The sequence below is a fragment of the Somniosus microcephalus genome, chromosome 1 (assembly GCF_052327205.1).
Source record: "Somniosus microcephalus isolate GS21.2 chromosome 1, FLI_Smic_1.0, whole genome shotgun sequence".
NCBI classification, from domain to species: Eukaryota; Metazoa; Chordata; class Chondrichthyes; order Squaliformes; family Somniosidae; genus Somniosus; species Somniosus microcephalus.
Genome location: NC_140987.1, coordinates 144,168,737 through 144,190,243, shown reverse-complemented (window position 1 = coordinate 144,190,243; position 21,507 = coordinate 144,168,737). Strand labels below are relative to the sequence as shown.

The 21,507-nt window shown below is 44.4% G+C and overlaps 1 protein-coding gene across 1 annotated transcript; it reads left to right on the top strand.

The window, feature by feature from the left end:
- Window positions 1-4,295: 4,295 nt before the first annotated feature.
- On the top strand, window positions 4,296-21,440 carry phax (phosphorylated adaptor for RNA export). The gene is made up of 5 exons (XM_085986445.1): window positions 4,296-4,475; window positions 13,157-13,842; window positions 17,287-17,407; window positions 19,006-19,089; window positions 20,867-21,440. The coding sequence occupies exons 1-5, from the start codon at window positions 4,365-4,367 to the stop codon at window positions 21,137-21,139; spliced, it is 1,275 nt and encodes a 424-aa protein (XP_085842571.1). The 5' UTR covers window positions 4,296-4,364; the 3' UTR covers window positions 21,140-21,440.
- Window positions 21,441-21,507: the final 67 nt, after the last annotated feature.

Sequence of the window (21,507 nt, the reverse complement as noted above, 5' to 3'; positions counted from 1 at the left end):
ATGGAAGGTAGACGCATTAATGAGTCGACAATGTTGAACGTCGACCAGAAAACCATAGGCACAAAAAAAATCAGCCCCTAGGATGGCCTGTGATACTTTAGCCGTTATAAATTCCCATACAAAACGTTGACCTCCAAGAGTTAAATTAACTGTCCGTTTACCAAACGTGCGAATGGCCGCACCATTGGCTGCCTCAAGGGAAGGGCCGTGACCACCGGATTGTAGATCCAGCTTTGAGACTGGCAAAATACTGCACTGAGAACCAGTATCACACAAGAATCGTCGCCCTGTTCCGGAATCAGTAATATAGAGGAGTTTTCCTGCTGAACCGACTGCCATGGTGAACTGGGTGTTTTTGTCAGCCCCTGTCTTCTTCGAAGTTTGTGAGTCTGCTGGAGACTTTTTTTCAACCCAACTGCAGGGTGGACGGCAGCGTCGAGCCTTGGCGCCAAAACGGGCGTGGTACATACACAAGCCTGATGGAGGAGGGCTGGACTTTGCTCGTGTAGGGGAAAGACGCCTCGTAGCTGCGCAACTCTGCTGTATGACCATAATAAAAGACTTATCTGCCTCCGCAGCCAGCTCGGCACAGTCCGTAATCGTAGAACTGGCCAAGGCTGCCTGAACTGGCTCGGGTAGCTGACAGAGGAAAAGCTCTCGAAATAAAAAACATTGGGGCTCTGAACCCAAAAGCGTGAGCATTTGGCTCATCAATTCTGATGGTTTTGAGTCCCCAAGACCCGGCATTGCGATAAGCTTACGTGCATGCTCTGACTTAGTTAGACCATACACTTGTAGTAAACGATCTTTTAAAGCTGAATACTTGCCCTCTGCCGGTGGATTCCCCAGGATGCTGACGACCCGTGAAGCCGTGGCGCTGTCCAGAGCGGAAACCACGTAATAATAACGGGTTGAATCCGCTGTAATGTCCCGGATAGCAAACTGAGCTTCTGCTTGGAAAAACCATGCTTCTGGTTGCTGTTCCCAGAACTGCGGCAATTTAAGGGCAACGGCGTTCGTGTTCATTATGAATATCTTGAAGAAAGTTGTCCAACGAGCTCGAGGTCACCAATGTAGGAACGGAAGTTCCTATCCAAATAACGAAGTCCAACGCAAGGAAACGAAATAATTAAACTTTAATAAACAAAATACTTTAACTGATAACTACAAGAGGAGAGGTCAGCAGGTCTGTCCAGGTCCCCAGCCTTTCTCAGACTGCCCTTAAATACTGGAAACCGACGTCATCACGTTTTCCGCGCCAACTGGGGGTCACGTGATCGGCGTCATGACGTCATCACGTGGAAATACAAGAACCTACACACAGCTTAAAGGTGCAGTCCACAACTGCACTACAGAGTGGTTAAAGGAATGATTATAGATTGTTCAGTGTCTCTTGGTGGCTCCGCCACAGTTTACAGCCAAATGAGTCACCCCTGCTGATTGGTTAGAAAACTGGTTTTCACTGCCTGCTGTGCCAATTTACTCCTACTGCAGTGTAACCTTGTTTTACTCTTCTTAAACCAACAGAATCCCAAATACTTAACTTTTCCCCTTTACTTAAACTGCTTAAGTAATCTTATCAAGAATGATTTAAAGAGAAATAACAATTAAAGAACTCTCACACTTACCCAAACTCACAGCACTCTCTGCTGACCTCGCAATCAGGCAGGGGAATTGTGATATACTTGAACAAATTAGCATTGAGAGGGAGGAGGTACTAGCGGTTTTAGCGGGCTTAAAAGTGGATAATCCCCAGGCCCAGACGGGATGTATCCCAGGCTGCTGTGTGAGGCAAGGGAGGAGATTGTAGGGGCTCTGACACAAATTTTCAGAACCTCTCTGGCCACAGGGGAGGTGCCAGAGGACTGGAGAACAGCTAACGTAGTACCATTGTTCAAGAAGGGTAGTAGGGATAAACCAGGGAATTACAGGCCGGTGAGCCTAATATCAGTGGTAGGGAAATTATTGGAAAAAAACTCTGAGGGTCAGAATTAGTCTCCACTTGGAGAGGCAGGGATTAATCAGGGATAGTCAATATGGCTTTGTCAGGGGGAGATCATGTCTTGGCTTTGTCAGGGGGAGATCATGTCTGACCAATTTGATTCAATTTTTCGAGGGGGTGACCAGGTGTGTGGATGAGGGTAGTGCAGTTGATGTAGTCTACATGGACTTCAGTAAGGCTTTTGACAAAGTCCCACATGGGAGACTGGTCAAGAAGGTAAGAGCCCATGGGATCCAGGGCAATTTGGCACATTGGATCCAAAATTGGCTTAGTGGCAGGAGGCAGAGGGTGATGGTCGAAGGTTGTTTTTGTGACTGGAAGCCTGTGTCCAGTGGTGTACCGCAGGGGTTGGTGCTGGGTCCTTTGCTGTTTGTAGTGTACATTAATGATTTAGATATGAATGTAGGAGGTATGATCAGTAAGTTCGCAGATGACACGAAAATTGGTGGAGTAGTAAATAGCGAGGAGGGAAGCCTCAGGCTACAGGACGATATAGACGGATTGGTTAAATGGGCAGAACAGTGGCAAATGGAATTTAACCCTGAGAAGTGTGAGGTGATGCATTTTGGGAGGACTAACAAAGCAAGGGAATACACAATGATTGGTAGGACCCTAGGAAGGACAGAGGATCAGAGGGACCTTGGTGTGCATGTTCATAGATCCCTGAAGGCAGCAGGGCAGGTAGTTAAGGTGGTTAAAAAGGCATATGGGATACTTGCCTTCATTAGCCGAGGCATAGAATATAAGAGCAGGGAGGTTATGATGGAGCTGTACAAAACGCTAGTTAGGCCACAGCCGGAATACTGTGTGCAGTTCTGGTTGCCGCCCTATGGGAGGGATGTGATTGCATTGGAGAGGGTGCAGAGGAGATTCACCAGGATGTTACCTGGGCTAGAGCGCTTCAGCTATGAAGAGAGACTGGACAGGCTGGGGTTGTTTTCCTTAGAGCAGAGAAGGCTGAGGGGGGACCTGATTGAGGTGTACAAAATTATGAGGGGCATAGATAGGGTAGATAGAAAGGAACTTTTCCCCTTAGTAGAGGGGTCAATAACCAGGGGGCATGGTTTCAAGATAAGGGGCAGGAGGTTTAGAGGGGATTTGAGGGAAAACTTTTTCACCCAGAGGGTGGTTGGAAACTGGAACTCACTGCCTGAAAGGGTGGTAGAGGCAGGAACCCTCAGAACAGTCAAGAATCATTTAGATGAGCACTTGAAACACCATAGCATACAAGGCTACGGACCAAGCGCTGGAAAATGGGATTAGAATAGACAGGGCTTGATGGCCGGCGTGGACACGACGGGCCGAAGGGTCTCTTTCTGTGCTGTATAACTCTATGACTCTATGATAATAACACTTTGATTTAGTTGGGAACGTATCCCTTTGTTTTTGGTGGGACTTGATGCTTATTTTGGCATCTTTTAGTTTGCTGGGACCATTTTATATTGGTGGTGCCCTAAAAGGGGCACTTGTCATGATGATTCTTGTTTGGTGACCCTGGGCAATCCAGTGTCACACTTATTGGTCCATCAAAAAAGGCCCAATCTGTTTCCTACAGCTATTTGTGAAGGGATTTCCTTGAGCCAATATCCCTTTGGGTTGAGCTCTTTTGGTGCGATCAATAAACAAAAATCGTAAGTTAACAAAAATACATCAAATGAAACTTAACAAATTAAATTAAGTTTTGGTTACCGGGGGTGATGATGCACTCCCCTCTTGTGTTAAATCAAATCAAATCAAAAAACAAATATAACTAAAAAAAACAGTAACTTTTAAAAACTCAATCCGAAATTAAATTAAAATTTGGTCATTTGGACCTATTATGCACTCCAGTCCCCGCGGCGCCCACCGGTCGTGGAAGGCCCCGAGCGTACCGGCGGACACCGCGTGCTCCATCTCCAGGGCCACTCGGGTGCGAACATGGCCGCGGAAGAGAGGCAGCAGTCGGGTCGAACGACCCCCTCGACCGCCCGCTGCCTGGACTAGTTAATGGCCACTTTGGCTAGGCCCAGGAGCAGTCCTATGAGGAGGTCCTCCGATCGGCCCGCTCCACTCTGCACTGGGTGACCAAAGATCAGGAGCGTGGGACTGAAGTGCAGCCAAAAATCCCTAAAAATAATGGAAGAGGGGCTTCAACCTCTCACATTCGATGTAAACATGGAACGCAGACTCCTCCAGACTGCAGAAAAGGCTGGGAGTCCGTGAACCGGCTTAAAACTTTATTGCACGGGACTGCACCGTGCAACACCCTTCCCTTTGGGTTGAGGGCGGGTAAAGGCAGCAGGTCGCGCCTCCTGTACTCAGAGCAAACAAAGGCAAGGTCCGTGACCCGGAAGTAGAGGCTGTTCCCCTCCCCCTCCAGCCGATGTTTGTTTCGGGGTCAGGCGTTGTTCTAGAGATGGCGGCTCCGCTGGAAGATGGCGAGGTGCTGGACTCCGAGTCGGACGCGGAGATGACAACCGGCGCCGAGCCGCAGGTAGTGGGGCCGACGAGTGCCTGGGGCCACCAATGGTCGGTGGAGTGTTTGCGGGGCACGGGCCCGTAGTCGGAGCGCGGCCTGAGGCGAGGCGAGGCGAACCTCCCGGTAAAGCCGCCGCTGGGTTTTCACCTGGAGACGGGGAAACCCCGGGGTAAGCGGCCTTCAGGAGTCAGCACCGCGCGCGGCGGCTCTCGCCTTGATGTCACATTGCGGGTGTTTAATGTCGACACGTTTGTTGGACCAAATGTCGTCCTTCTCCTCACCCACAACAAATGTTAAAGGCGGCGATCATTTGTGCTTTATTGGATTTCAGCAGTGAAATTACTGAATGAAAACAAAGTCCAAACATGATAGATAAACTGATTTTTATATTCTCGCTCGTTAAGTGGATGACTTATAGTGGGATATGATTCCTTTCTCGAGTGCTGTTCTGTGAGCCCAGATGTAATGCAGTACTGAGGGAGTGCTGCATTGTTGGATGTACTATCTTTTGGCAATGACATTAAACTGAGGGCCTCGGCAGCTTCTATCCAAACTCGCACCAAGTCCCGCTCCCCCATCACCCCTTGTGCTCACTGACCTACATTGGCTCCCAGTCCAGCAATGTCTTGATTTTAAAATTTGCATCCTTGTTTTCAAATCCCTCCATAGCCTCATCCCTCCCTATCTCAGTAACCTTCTCCAACCTTACAACCCTCTGAGATTTTCTGCACTTCTCCGATTCTGACCTCTTGCACATCCCTGATTTTTGTCACTCACTTCATTGCTGGCCATGCTTTTAGCTGCCTGGGCCCTAAGCTCTGGAATTCCCCCGTTAGTGGATTTCCCATGGTTACGGTTGCAACAAAAGAGTTGTTAGTTCTGCAACAGTAACCTCCATGTTTCAGGCCCAAGAGGTTTTAAACAACGAGCTTTAATATACTGACTAATATTGTTTTTATACAACTGTTCTACAGTATTACATTAATTGGCAAGCAATTAATACAACCTGTTTCCTTCACGAAGTCTTGTTAAAGTTGATCAGACTTGTAACCTTCATGGGTCACTGTTAAGACAAATGGACTTCTGACTGTCCTGCGAGTGCTCTAACATAGAAACATAGAAGATAGGAGCAGGAGTAGGCCATTCGGCCCCTCGCGCCTGTTCCGCCATTTAATGAGATCATGGCTGATCATCCAAATTCAGTACCCTGTCCCTGCTTTTTCCCCATAGCCCTTGATCCCGTTAGCCTTAAGAAATATATCTAACTCCTTCTTGAATATATTTAATGAATTGGTCTCAACTGCCTTCTGTGGTAGAGAATTCCACAGGTTCACCACTCTCTGGCTGAAGAAATTCCTCCTCATCTCTGTCCTAAATGGCTTACCCCTTATTCTTAGACTGTGACCCCTGGTTCTGGACTCCCCTGTCATCGGGAACATCCTTTCTGCATCTAGTCTGTCTAGTCCTGTTAGAATTTTATAAGTTTCAATGAGATCCCCTCTCATTCTTCTAAACTCTAGCGAGTATAAGCCTAATCGACCCAATCACTCCTCATGCATCATTCCTGCCATCCCAGGTATCAGTCTGGTGAATCTTCGCTGCACTCCCTCCATGGCAAGAACATCCTTCCTCAGATAAGGCAACCAAAACTGCACACAATACTCAAGGTGGGGTCTCGCCAAGGCCCTGTACAACCAGCAAGACACCCTTGCTCCTGTACTCGAATCCTCTCGCTATGAAGGCCAACATACCATTTGCCGCCTTAACCGCCTGCTGCACCTGTATGCTTACCTTCAGCGACTGGTGCACAAGGACACCCAGGACTCGTTGCACTTCCCCTTTTCCCAATCTATTGCCGTTCAGATAATCTGTCTTCCTGTTTTTGCCACCAAAGTGGATAACCTCGCATTTATCCACATTATACTGTATCTGCCATGCATCTGCCCAATCACCCAACCTGTACAAATCATACTGGAGTTTCTCTGCATCCTCCTCACAGCACACACGCCCACCCAGCTTTGTGTCGTCTGCAAACATTACATCTAGTTCCCTCATCTAGATCATTAATATATATTGTGACTAGCTGAGGTCCTAGCACCGATCCCTGCGGTACCCCACTAGTCACTGCCTGCCACTCGGAAAAAGACCCGTTTCTTCCATCTCTTTGCTTCCTGTTTGCCAACCAGTTCTCTATCCAAGTCAGTACCTTGCCCCCAATCCCATGTGCTTTAACTTTGCATGCCAATCTCTTATGCGGGACCTTATCGAAAATCTTCTGAAAGCCCAAATACACCACATCCACTGGTTCTCCCTTATCTATTCTACCAGTTACATCCTCTCAAAATTCCAGTAGATTAGTCAATCATGATTTACCTTTTGTAAATCCATGTTGACTTTGTCCGATCCTGTCACTGTTTTCCAAGTGCTCTGCTATTACATCTTTTATAATGGACTCTAGCATTTTCCCCACTACCGATGTCAGGCTTATCGGTCTATAATTCCCCGTTTTCTCCCTGCCACCTTTTTTTAAATAGTGGGGTTACATTAGCTACCCTCCAATCCATGGGAACTATTCCAGAGTCTAAAGAATTTTGGAAGATGACCAGCAATGCATCTACTATTTCTAGGGCCACTTCCTTAAGTACCCTAGGATGTAGATTATCAGGCCCTGGGGATTTATCAGCCTTCAATGCCGTCAATTTCCCTAACGCCATTTCCCTACAAATACTGATTTCATTCAATTCCTTCTTCTCATTAGACCCTATGTTCCTCGACATCTCTGGGAGGTTATTTGTGTCCTCCTTTGTGAAGACAGAACCAAAGTATGTATTTAATTGGTCTGCCATTTCTTTGTTCCCCATTATAAATTCCCCTGATTCTGACTGCAAGGGACCTACGTTTGACTTTACCAATCTTTTTCTCTTCACATATCTATAGAAGCTTTTACAGTCAGTTTTTATGTTCCCTGCAAGCTTACTCTCATTCTATTTTCTCCCTCTTAATTAATCCCTTTGTCCTCCTTTGCTGAATCCTAAACTGCTCCCAATCCTCAGGTTTGCTGCTTTTTCTGCCCAATTTATATGTCCTCACCTTCGATCTTATGCTATCCCTAATTTCCCTTGTTAGCCACGATTGAGTCACCTTTTTTGTTTTATTTTTATGCCAAACGGGGATGAACAAATTCTGTAGTTCATCCATGCAATCTTTAAATGTTTGCCATTGCCTATCCACCGTCAACCCTTTGAGTGACATTCCCCAATCAATCCTACCCGACTCGCGCCTCAGACCATCGTAGTTTCCTTTATTTAAATTCAGGACCCGAGTCTCTGAGTCAACTACTTCACTCTCCATCTTAATGAAGAATTCTATCATCTTATGATCGCTCCGACCCAATATTCCTTCCTGAATATTGAATACCCCTGGATGTTGAATTCCCAGCCTTGGTCACCCTGGAGCCATGTCTCTGTAATTCCAATTACATCATATCCGTTTGCATCTATTTGTGCAGCTAATTCATCTACCTTATTACGAATGCTCCTCGCATTCAGACACAAAGCCTTCAGGCTTGTTTTTTTAACACTCTTAGTCCTTTTAGAAGTATTATTTACTGTAGCCCTGTTTGATTTACACCCTTGATTTCTCGGCATTCCACTTTTGCTTTTCTCCTTCCTGTCTTTTGTTTCTATCCTTGCTTCCCTTTCCTTTGTCTCCCTGCACAGGTTCCCAACCCCCCTGCCATTTTAGTATAAACCCTCCCCAACAGCACTAGTAATCACTCCCCCTAGGACACCGGTCCCAGTCCCGCCCAGGTGCAAACCGTCAAGTTTGTACTGGTCCCACCTCCCCAGAATTTGAATTCCTTCCCCTTGCACCATTCCTCTAGCCACGTACTCATCTGAAATATCCTTCTATTTCTACTCTGACTAGCACATGGCACTGGTAGCAATCCTGAGATTACTATCTTTTGAGGTCCTATTATTTAATTTACCTCCTAACTCCCTATATTCAGCTTTTAGGACCTCATCCCGTTTTTTACCTATATCGTTGGTACCTATATGCACCATGACAACTGGTTGTCCACCCTCCCCCTCCAGAATGCCCTGCAGCCGCCCTGAGACATCCCTGACCCTTGCACCAGAGAGGTAACATACCATCCTGGAGTCTCTTTTGCGGCCGCAGAAACGCCTATCTTTTCCCCTTACAATAGAATCCCCTATCACTATAGTTCTTCCACTCTTTTTCCTCCCGTCCTGTGCAGCAGAACCATCCATGGTGCCAGGAAGTTGGCTGCTGCTGCCTTCCCCCGATAAGCCATCTCCCTCAACAATATCCAAAGTGGTATATCTGTTTGAAAGGGGGATGGCCACAGGGGACCCCTGCACTACCTGCCTGCGCCTACTACTCTGCCTGGTGGTCACCCATTCCCTTCCTGCCTGTGCAGCCTTTACCTGCGGTGTGACCAGCTCACTAAACGTGCTATCCACGATGTCCTCAGCATCGCGAATGCTCCAGTATGTATCCATTCACAGCTCCAGCACCGCAATGCAGTCTGGCAGTAGCAGTAGCTGCAGCTGGATACACTTCCCGCACACATGGTCGTCAGAGACACAGGAAGTGACCCTGATTTCCCATATAGCGCAGGAGGTGTATGCCACGGGGCCAAGCTGTCTTGCCATGACTTACCCTTTTAATTAAATTAAATTAAATCAAATCAATACCACTAATTACACTACAATTAAATGATATACTCGGGGGCCCTTGGTTACTAGCACTCCCCGATACACAACAGGGACCTTAGAAACTATAACCACAAAAATTAAGACCTTCTAAAATTTATAAACTATTAATCTTAACTGTCAAACTATAGAGTAGTATAAATACTCACCTGGCCGTACTCGCCCAATCAGCTACTTCCTCTTGTCCGCATCACTTTTTTAATTGTGACGTGGCTCCAGAATGCCGCCGCCGGTCTGTGAGATTGGTAAGCCTCTAAAGAAGCCTGCGAAAGTGAGTTTAAGTACTCGCTGTAACGCCGCTCTCTGCTCTTCCGACGCTGGCCTTTGAAAGAAAGCCCGTGAAAGTGAGTTTAAGTACTCACTGTGCCGCCGCTCTCTACTCCTCCCGACACTGGCCTCTGTGAGGGGAGAGGTCCTATTATTATTCGTCTACCTTGGGCTCCACCTACACACAATAGCATGCATAGGTGCATGTTTGTTGAGGCCACGTATTGAGGTGTTTACCTTGCTTCTAATCTTTTGGCCTTCATCTCTGTTCTATAAGCTTTGTTTATTATACTTTAAATGCGTAGGCCAAGTGCCCTTGCAGGCTTTCATAGTTCTGACTGCCGTAGCAGTATCTCTTGCTGTTGTATGTGGTCTCTTACCAACTGTCCGCCTATCCCGGTGCCTGATTCTCATGGTTCAGCTCATTTTGTTCACACAGAACTGGAAAGCTTCCCCTTTTCTCCACATTTGCTCTCTGGCTAAAATTGTAAAGTAAAGGATGCTGGGAAACATTGATCTTGTAAACCACTTTAAAATATTCTAACACCTCCCTAAACCTCTCCGCCTCTCTAACCCTTTAAGAGGCTCCTTAAAACCTAACACTTTGACCAAGCCTTTGGCCACCTGTCCTAATATCTCCTTGTGGTTTGTGCCAAATTTTGTTTAATAACGCTCCTGTGAAGCGCCTTGGAATGTTTTACTTGTTAAAGGCACTATATAAATACAAGTTGTTGCTGAGACTGCACAACAACAACAACTTGCATTTAAATAGTGCCTTTAAAGTAGTAAAACATCCCAAGGCGCTTCACAGGAGTATTAAAAGACACAAAATTTGACACCAAGCCACATAAGGAGAAATTAGGGCAGTTGACCAAAAGCTTGGTCAAAGAGGTAGGTTTTAAGGAGTGGCTTAAAGGAGGAAAGAGAGGTAGTGAGCCAGAGAAGTTTAGGCAGGGAATTCCAGAACTTGAGGCCTAGGCATCAGAAGGCACGGCCACCAATGGTTGAGCGATTATAATCAGGGATGCTCGAGGGCAGAATTAGAGGAGCGCAGATATCTCGGTGGGGGGGGGGGGGGGTGGTATTATGGGGCTGAAGGAGATTACAGAGATGGGGAGGGGCGGAGGGATTTGAAAACAAGGATGAGAATTTTGAAATCAAGGCGTTGCTTAACCGGGAGCCAGTGTAGGTCAGCGAGCACAGGGGTGATGGGTGAACGGGACTTGGTGTGAGTTAGGACACGGGTAGCCTAGTTTTGGATGACCTCAAGTTTATGTAGGGTAGAATGTGGGAGGCCCGCCAGGAGTGTGTTGTAATAGTCAAGTCTAGAGGTAACAAAGGCATGGATGGAGGTTTCCGCAGCGGATGAGCTGAGGCAGAGGCAGAGCTGAGCGATGTTACGGAGGTGGAAATAGGCGTTCTTAATTATGCTGCAGATACAGGAAACTTTCGATTTACTGGCACCTAAATAACCGGAAATCTCAGTTAACCGGCAAAATTCAGGAGTAGGTTCAGGTAACTTTTATTACTTGCCTTCCTCCATTTGTTGCTGTGCAAGGGTGTGGCTGCAGCTGTTGCTAAGCTACAGAGACGCTTGCAACTTGTGGCCATTGTTCTGAAGCTAAGCAACAGGGTTTGTTGCTTTATACGGCGCTCTCGGCTCCGTATCTTTTACTATAGCTTTCGGTTATCCGGAATTTTTGATGAACCGGCACCACGTCGGTCCCATCTGTGCCAGATATAAAAAAGTTTCCTTTATGTGGTCGGAACACATTTCAAGATCAGATATGACACCAAGGTTGCGAACAGTGTGGTTCAGCCTCAGACAGATGTTAGGAGAGAGATGGAGTCAGTGGCTGGGGAATGGAGTTTGTGGCGGGGACTGAAATCAATGGCTTTGGTCTTCCCAATATTTAGTTGGAGAAAATTTCTGCTCCTCCAGAACTGGATGTCGGACAAGCAGTCTGACAATTTAGAGAATGTGGAGGGGTTGAAGGAAGAGGTAGAGCTGGGTGTCGTCAGCGTACATGTGGAAACTGACGCTGTGTTTTCGGATGATGTCGCCAAGTGGCAACAGATGAGAAGTAGGAGGGGGCCAAGGATAGATCCTTGGGGGCACCAGAAGTAATGATGCGGGAGTGGAAAGAGAAGCTATTGCAGGTGATTCTCTGGCTACTGTTAGATAGATAAGAATGGAACCAGGCGAGTGCAGTCCCACCCAGCTGGACGACGATGGAGAGGCATTGGAGAAGGATGGAGTGGTCAACAGTGTCAAAGGCTGCAGACAAGTCAAGAAGGACGAGAGGGGATAGTTTACCTTTGTCACAGTCACAAAGGATGTCATTTGTGACTTTGAGAGCAGTTTTGGTACTGTGACAAGGGCGGAAACCTGATTGGAGGGATTCAAACCTGGAATTGCGAGAAAGATGGGCACGGATTTGAGAGGCGACAACACGTTCAAGGACTTTGGAGAGGAAAGGGAGATTGGAGATGAGGTCGTAGTTTGCAAGGACGGAGGGGATCAAGGGTTGGTTTTCTGAGGAGAGGTGATGACGGCAGATTTGAGGGAGAGGGGGACAGTACCTGAGAGAGAACCATTAACAATGTCAACTAACATGGGAGCTAGAAAAGGAAGTTGGGTGGTCAGCAGTTTGGTGGGAATAGGGTTGAGGGAGCAAGAAGTGGGTCTCATGAACAAAATGAGCGCGGAGAGATCATGAGGGGAGATCATGGAGAAACTGGAGAAAGATGTGAGTTCAGGACTAAGGTGGGGGGATCCTAAGAGGAAGTTTGGCCCAGTGGGCTAAGGGAAGGAAGGGAAGTGGCAGAGGCAGCTGAACGGATGGTCTCAATCTCAGAGACAAAGAAGTCCATGAGCTCCTCACACTTGTTGTCGGAGGTGAGGGTGGAGGAGACGGGAGAGGGGTTTAAGAAGACTTAGAAGTAGAGAATAGGAGCCAGGGTTTATCTTTGCATTCCAGAATTATTCTAGAATAGTGAGCAGTTTTGGCAGACAAGAGCAGGACCCGATAATGCTTTATGTGGTCCAGCCAGATCTGGCGGTGAGTGGCTAAACCAGTTGTCCACCATATCCGTTCAAGTCTGCGTCCCTTGGACTTAAGGGAGCGAAGATGAGGGCCGTGCCAGGGTTGGAGAACTTGTTACCCATCCAAATTCAGCTCGGTTACAGCTTTGGGCAAAAATATCAAGTCCAAATCCAGGCTTTTGAGAGGCTGAGAACTTCATGTAAAAACTTTAATAGTGGCATTAAAAGCCGCAAAGACAATTTAAAGGATAAATGTAATCTTGTGAATTAATGTATTTTAAAAAATTATTTAAATCTTTACTTTGGACATACAGATTTCAGTTACTGAAGAAAAAACTGGTGGACAAAAAGAAATTCAGTAAGCATTTTGAGCAATTTGTGGGAAACCAGCAGCTAGATCGCGCAATAAGAGTGGCAAGTTCCATAGGCAAAATGCATAATGAATGTGGATGTAGGAATTTATAAGTGGGGGGAATAAAGTTGGCACACAGTGTGGGGGAACAAACAGGACAAAAGGAAGTCAATTTGTGCAGACCGGAAGTGATCACTCCCATGCCTTCATTTCTTTATTTTCCAAAGCACTAATTATTATCATTAAACTGATTGTGATGTCCATACTTACTAATTGTATTATATTTCATTCACAGAGCCAGCAACCTGCTATTCCCAACTACTCTGCAACACCATTTAGCACACAAAATGATATTCGGGCTCATCCGTCTTCATTTGATTTGAGCAGTCGCTACCGAACGACAGCATCTGACAACTCGAGTGAAGATAGTGATCATGACTCTGATGAAGAGGAAAGACTCTTGTGGCGAAAAAAACGCCAGAAGTGTTCACACAGTGGGAACAATCTACCTTTAAAACTTCCAGTCATACCTTTTGGCCCAGTTGGAGGTGGTTTTACAGGGACTGGAAATTCTGTCAAAGGAGGAGGTCGCAAAGTTAACAATATTTGGGGCTGTGTGTTGCAGGAGCAGAATCAAGATGCTGTGGCAACAGAGCTGGGGATTCTGGGAATGGAGGGCAACATTGACATGACTTCTCGGCAGTCTGAGACTTATAATTATGCACTGGCAAAGAAGATGATGGAAAAGCAGCGTCAGGAGGAGGAGGAAGAAGAAATGACTAAATTAGAAGCAGAATTGGATGAATATGTACAGGACGGAAAGAGCAGCAAAAACCAGGAAGAGCGTAACCAGTGCAACCTCAAACGAAAAAGGTCCATCAGAAAGAGGCTGGGGGAAAGGCTTGAAATGGACTTTAAGGGCAAAAATGAGATTAAAGAAGATGATAGTCCAAATATGATTTCAGATGAAATAGCTCACAGGTTAGTGTGTGCTGTTTATGGTTATACTAAGTGCGGATTATCTGAAATATCACAAGTGAACATTACGCTGCCGTGGTAGTGGTAATGTGCCATTTGCAGTTTGAATCCTCTTCATGTGTGGCCCTTAGCAAACTTGCCTCTGCTCAGTGTGACTCTGAGCCTTTGTGGTGTACCCAGCTGCAAAATGGTCATCAAACTGGGATTCAGTGCTGCTCATTCTCCTTTTTTGCTCTGACAAAAGTTAAAGCGATGCTAAAAAAGATAGGGTATCCCAGCCTCCAAGCAGCAAGTGAAGTAGCCTATTAAAATGTAATTGGTCTTACTGTTTTATTTTTTTCCTTATGGGGAAATAACTGGCCTCCACATGTCAACTGTGCCACGATTGAAATTACAAACTGCCATGCTTCAGCACCTGGGGTGGAGAAAGTTTGACATTGCTGCTCTCGAGCCAGCTGGTGGGGGGCATTTGATGGTCCAGAGATAACTTCTTTACATTTTTCCTCCTTCTGCCCCACATGAATTGGATCAGAAATGTGATTGCATGCCTCTTCTGCCATAGTGCCAACACTCCCAACATACTCTGCCCTTCCTACTGTTGGTGGACTGGGGTGGACAAATGTAAGAAATCACACAACACCTACTGTTATACATGTTTTTATGCCCTCAAATTCCAGGGAATGGAATTATATGACTTTGTCAGTACAAACTAAGTGGTTTGGGCTTGACATCAACATAGGCAGCCATGCTGTTCAGGAACCTTTTCAATCTCTTTTAACTGTCTCATGTTGTCAGAGATGACTAGCTCTTTGGTAGTAATAACAAATTTAACCAGTATTTGGACACTCTCCTGCGTTCTATACTTCTGTGACCAGGAGTATGAGGTGTTTTGTGTGCCCAGTGTGATGCAGAGCCATTGTTATAAGTAGGTACCATCTCAAGTCTGTATTACAGCAGCTCCATTATACTTGTAAGTCAATAACTATGAGTAACCAGTGGTTTGCGGGGCATTATGCAGATGTGGTTTGTGTACAGTAATCACAGAAATCACAGAAACCCCACAGTGCAGATAGAGGCCATTTCGGCCCATCGAGCCTGCACCGACACATATCCCACCCGATCCCCGTAACCCCTACACCAACACATATCCCACCCTATCCCCGTAACCCCACGTATTTAATCCCCCTAACACTAAGGGTCAATTTATCACAGCCAATCATCCTAACCCGCACAACTTTGGACTGTGGGAGGAAACCGGAGCACCCGGAGAAAACCCACGCAAACATGGGGAGAATGTGCAAACTCCACACAGACAGTCACCCGAGGCCGGATTCGAACCCGGGTCCCTGGCGCTGTGAGGCAACAGTGCTAACCACTATGCCACTGTGCTTCATTTGGTGTTGCAAGTAATTAGAGGTTATTTTTTTAAAAACTATGATCAATCTTTCAAGCGGGATCTGTTGAGATTGCCACGCATTTAACTGAAATCTGAAACAGCTCATTGTTCTTGTTGTGCTGATCCTTCTCTTCCTTCCCACTAGTTCAACTAAATGACTCAATTAATGATGAAAGCATGGAGGTCAGCACCATTTCTGAGCAGATTGTTTAATTTTAGTGTTTATCTATACATTTTTGTAGTGTATTGTAGCCTTCATGATCACAAGATCTGTATGTTGGGAGCCGGCAACAACTAAAATGGCAAGAAATCAATTTAAAAGCAACTTCTTGGACTGAACCAAGTGCAATGGGGTGGGAAGAGTTCAACGGGTAAGAATCAAATAAAACATTGCATGAAATAACACCGATTCCTTGTGAAAAGAAAAAAAGTTGGGTTAATGCTTCAGCTGTTGAGCCTTCACAGAGCTCGAAGATGAACGAATCACTTCATGGGGCTAAACACAACCAAACGGCAGGGGAAGGAACAGCAGGGCGGAAGTCAAGTCAGCCTGTCGCAGAGGAGCAGTTAATACATTAACCACCAAAACCGTTTTGTGTGAATGAGACAATAAAAAAGCAAAAGAACAAAAAGTTGCGAAAATAGTTGAGTAAGGCCTGGGGATGATGCACACAAAATGGAGGTGAAGCAAACAGAGTAGAAAATAGAGAAAATTACCTCAGACTCTGAGCTTTATATTCATATTCATGGCCATATGCTTCTCTGATGAACGGATAGGCCAAGTCTGGGCGCTTGTGTCCTTTTGAGATACCTCCGGCTATTTGTGAAAGGGCTGTGGAGGAGGAAAGAGGGGGGCTGTCTTTGTCACTAAAGGATTTATAGCGATGAGGTCAGGTGGGTAAAGTCGCTCTGGGCCCTGTTTATTTCTCCAAAATGAGCCTGTAGTGAGCACTGCACTTGTTGCTCCTGGCTCATTCCCTGTAAAGCGAATGGTGGATGGGGTGGAGCAGACCTTGGGCAACAAATGGGCACATAATGTAAATTTAGGTAAAAACAGAAAATGCTGAAAATACTCAGCAGTTCAGGCAGCATCCGTGGAGAAAGCAATAGAGTTAAGGTTTCAGGTCAATGACCTTTCATCAGACCTGAACCATTAACTATTTCTCTCTTCACAGACCTGACCTGCTGAGTGTTTCCAGCATTTTCTCTGTTTATTTCAGATTTCCAGCATACGCAGTATTTTGCTTATGTAAATTTAGGACTTAATGAATTCTTTACGTAAGGTGTAATAGAGCCATTAATAATTTAATGTTTACTCAGGAAAAAGTACTTGTGTTACAGGGGGTCTACGGAATTTTTATTACACGGGAGGGGGGCCTCGGAAGCAAAAAGATTGTGAACCCCTGCTCTAGAGTACTCTGGACCTGCCTGGTTTCAATATTGGATTAAAGTCTGCCATAGGGATTTGAATCTCTTCCAATTTGCTGTTGTTGGGTATGGCATCTTGGAACCAATTTGGCCCCAAAGAAAACCTGCTCACTTCTCCACCAGCAAGGATAGTCACTGAGCTGATTTAACTTCACTGAATTATATGTATGTAACATAATCAAAGTGCACCCAGGGCTGGAAAATTCTGGTTTAGGACATCTGTAACTCATTCTACCTTTCAATTCGGAGAGATATAGCACACACTTACAATCTGGGTCTGTGTAGATTATCCAGAACTGAGAAAATTCTACAAAGTTTAAGATATCTTTACTTAGCTATTCGTGTTGCTTTAACAGATCTGTTGGGCAGGTTAGCCTGATTATTCTCTTGGAGGGGAAAGAAGAGTGGTCTACTCAATATTGGGGCTCATTTTATGAAACTTCTAAATGTTGGCCATGGGTTTCATTTCTTTCATAGAAAATGATCTTTAAAAATATACCCCATGAAATCAAAATAATGCAGCTTGGGGAAACAATTAGCTGCTAATGGTGAAGCTGCATAACTCTGTTTATGAAATATGTGATGTAGAAAGCTTTACTAAAATTTGAATTACAATTTTTCAGGCTTCGAGAGCCAAAAACGGATCTGATTCATAGGGTTGTGAAAGCTGTCGGAAGGAAGAAAGCAATAGAACTCCTGATTCAAACGGCCGAGGTAGAACAGAATGGTGGACTCATGATTGTTGTAAGTAATACTTTTTCTATTTCTTTAAAAAAAAAATGAATCTATGCTCCCAACAAATGACATGACAACTTTATCCATTGAGTAACTGAACCATATGCATCAGGAAAGTCCCAGGCTCAATCCCCAGTCTTTGCTCAATTAGCCATGGCTGAGCTAATGATGGGAGTGTTATAATTGGCTTTTGCACCCCTGCGTTATAAAGAGGAAAGGTCGCCGGTGTTGGATTTGTGTGTGTCTATGTGAACACTAGGTGAGGAGAGGAATGGGCTTGGCTGTGATGCCTTCTGCAATCAAATAAATTGGCAACACTGTCAAACCTCATGAATAATGGCTGATTGGGCAAGTTACTGAAGGGGTTTGGTGCCCTAGGAAGCATATTTCAGCATGGAGTCCGCATGGTCACTGGGCAATTAGATTAGCTGAGCATGAGTGATAGGATTTCTCCCATCTTGCTGAAAACTATGATGCAATAGGTTAGGTTCAGCAATGAATATTGTAGTCATTATGATGATTCAAGCTCTAACTTAGCCTTTCTGAACATTCAAGTGCTATCCTCAAACATTACTAATCATTTAAAAAAAAATAAAAAAAATTAAACATCTCTTTTGAGTGAGCTGATAAGTGCATGAGATATGGGTGAAAATTGGCAAGTCGTGAGTTAAAACTGGTTTCATGTTTTACTGAGGGAGCTTTTCAACAATTCGATTCATGTCTGTTAGCACCAAGTTATATTACACATATTCATGATTGACTTCAAATTACACAGATATTCATGATTCATTATTAAGATGTTAATCATTAGGCAGGTTTTTTCAAGATAAAAATTATTTTCTCATACAAACCTTCATCAAATCATTTTTTTTAAAAGGCAATTATAACAGAAATTAGTCTTTATTGAGGCTTTTTTGCAAACTGATCTCCCAAGGTATTGCATGCAGTGAATTGTAGCTTACAGGGTGCTGGGTTATATTTTATATAGTTAGTTATATTGTTGGCTAGTTGATTTGTGGCATTGCACATGGTAAATTGGAGAGATTGAAGAAATAGACGTGCAAAAGACATTGGTATCCAGTTCAGGTCATGAGGCTTCCATTATTACAAGTAGATATATGGCAGAGTGTCAGCTCCCATACAAGTAAGGTGCCCGGACTGCTTATTGACGAGACTGATGCCACTGAACCCACAATGATATCTGCAGCCTCCAACCTTCTGAAGAAATTTTTAAAAGAAAAAAAATGGTGGTCAAAGTAGGATTGGGAGATTATACTTTGCATAGAGATGAGAGGGATCTCCTAGTTTATAATGCTTGAAGTGTTCTATAAAGGAAGTTTTAATGGTTACACTAATCCCAAGATATTTTATATATATAGATAGATATATCTATATATAATCATAAAGGAAAGGTTTGCAGAAAGAGTGCAAAAGTCTGAGACTGATGTACAGAGGCAACAAGAAAAGTATGAGTCTAACAACAGGAGCTGGTGGGACAATGAATTGGTGGTAAATAAGCAGAGACACAGTTACAGGAAGAAAGACTTATTTTTCTCCATGAGCAATGCCAGCAATCTTTTTTTAATATAATCTTTTGTTCTACATAGGATGGCAGTCGTAGAAGAACGCCTGGTGGAGTTTACCTGCAATTATTGAAGAATACACCAAGTATCACCCAAGACCAGCTAAAGGTTAGAGTTCAGGCTGTAACGGGTTGGCAGGTTGTAACTAGTGGGGTACCGCAAGGATCAGTGCTTGGGCCTCAACTATTCACAATCTACATCAATGATTTGGATGAAGGGGACCAAATGTAATATATCCAAGTTTGCCGATGATACAAAGCTGGGTGGGAATGTAAGTTGTGAGGAGGATGCAAGGAGGCTTCAAGGGGATATAGCCAGGCTAAGTGAGTGGGCAAGAACATGGCAAATGGAATATAATGTGTAGAAATGTGAAGTTATCCACTTTGGTAGGAAAAATAGAAAAGCAGAGTATTTTTTAAATCATGAGAGATTGGGAAATGTTGGTGTTCAGAGGGACCTGGGTATCCTTGTACACGAATCACTGAAAGTTAACATGCAGGTACAGCAAGCAATTAGGAAAGCAAATGGTATTTTGGCCTTTATTACAAGAGGATTTGAATATAAGAGTAAAGATGTCTTACTGCATTTATATAGGGCTCTGGTGAGACCACACCTGGAGTATTGTGTACAGTTTTGGTCTCCTTACCTAAAGAAGGATATACTTGCCATAGAGGGAGTGCAGCAAAGGTTCACCAGACTGATTCCTGGGATGGAGGGATTGTCCTATGAGGAGAGATTGAGTAGACTAGGCCTATATTCTCTAGAGTTTAGAAGAATGAGAGGTGATCTCATTGCAACAATCAAAATTCTTAGAGGGCTTGACAGGATAGATGCAGGGAGGATGTTTCCCCTGACTGGGGAGTCTAGAACCAGAGGTCACAGTCTCAAAATAAGGGGTCGGCCATTTAGGACTGAGATGAGAAATTTCTTCACTCAGAGGGTGGTGAATCTTTGGAATTCTCTACCCCAGAGCCTGTGGAGGCTCAGTTGTTAAGTATATTCAAGACCGAGATCAATAGATTTTTGAATATTATGGGAATCAAGGGATATGGGGATAGTACAGGAAAGTGGAGATGAGGTAGAAGATCAGCCATGATCTTGTTCAATGGCAGAGCAGGCTCGAAGGGCCAATGGCCTACTCCAGCTCCTATTTCTTATGTTCAAACATTTTTGAGTAATGAATTTAAGCATCAATACTACTATTTGGTAAGATCATTTTTTTAAAAAATTTACCAGACATTGGCATTAATAGAGGCGGTAGGACAGTTGTAGATGAAATGAGAATGTTCTTTGAGCCAGAGGGAGAGAAAGAGAAGCAATCATTTAAAACTGTCATCTTGTGACAGAGCTGTACTGATCTGAAATTTCCAAGCTTGATCTCTCATGTTAGCCAATCTCAGCTGGGGCTACAGTGGGAACACCTAAGCTAGGGAGAGAGAAAATCAGGGAGTTCCTGCTCCTGGTCATTATATGGGAATGCCTGCTGGAGGTGTGCATGTGTAGACAGGGTTGGGCTATACTGTGATAGTCCCCATGACAGTTCCTGTTCAAGCTTTGATGTGTAGAAAGGCCACTAGAGGGCCTCTTAAACCACAAGAATCATATTACAGCATGTATTCTTATCCTCTTGTTTAAAACTCTTCGTGGTCACACCCCTCCCTAACTCTTTAACCTCCTCAAGCCCTCCAAATCCCCCCCTTTCCCCCACCCCAGAACTTTCCGTTTCTCTGACTCTGGCCTCCTGTGCATTCCTGTGTTAATCTGTAGGTTAAACTCAAAACGTTGTCACGAAATGCATGATCTATCAATATTTTTGTTGTAGCTAAAAGACTGCAACCATATTGAGTATCTGAGTCAAGAAAAGTCTCTTGCTTTCGATCGACAGGAAATTTTTTATGATGAAAATCAGAAGGAATATCATTGCAAAAAAGCAGCCAAAAAAAGGAGGCGACACATCATTGGGAAAAAGATGAAACAGGCTATTAAGGAGCTCAACCTACAAGTGGATGATGATGCTTCACGAGAGACTTTCGCTAGCGACACAAATGATGCTTTGGCTTCTGTTGAGGATACAGAGGAAGTTCACATGGAGAAGCCAACGTTAGATCCAGACGATGCAATTGAACTTGATAATAGTAATGATCTGGAAATCTTTTGAAAAGCTTGCCTAATTAAAAACACTGAAATACTATAAAACAAATGTAATAAATATCCTTGTATTGACGATCTCAGATTGAAATACTTGTGCTACATTTAAAAAAACACCTCAGTTTCATTTTAAATAATTTTTTTGATTCTTTTGTGGTAGTGTTAGTTTGTTGACTTGTGAATGACTGCTTTCACTGTTTCAATCAAACAACTTACATTGTCAATGTTAACTTTGTTATGCTCATAAAACCGCATTGTTAAGGATATAGGGTAAAGTAATGCATTCATATCAGTAAAGGAAGATTACAACAGCTCATGTCTGTCTCTTCTATATGTAGATTTTACAACTTGTTTCAGTATCATAATTTTCCACCAATT

Excerpts from the sequence above, each read along its gene's own strand:
- phax (XM_085986445.1), top strand. The coding sequence starts at position 4,365 with ATGTTTGTTTCGGGGTCAGGCGTTGTTCTAGAGATGGCGGCTCCGCTG. Across the intron at positions 13,843-17,286 it reads TCAGATGAAATAGCTCACAG|GCTTCGAGAGCCAAAAACGG; the intron begins GTTAGTGTGTGC and ends ACAATTTTTCAG. Across the intron at positions 17,408-19,005 it reads ATGGTGGACTCATGATTGTT|GATGGCAGTCGTAGAAGAAC; the intron begins GTAAGTAATACT and ends TGTTCTACATAG.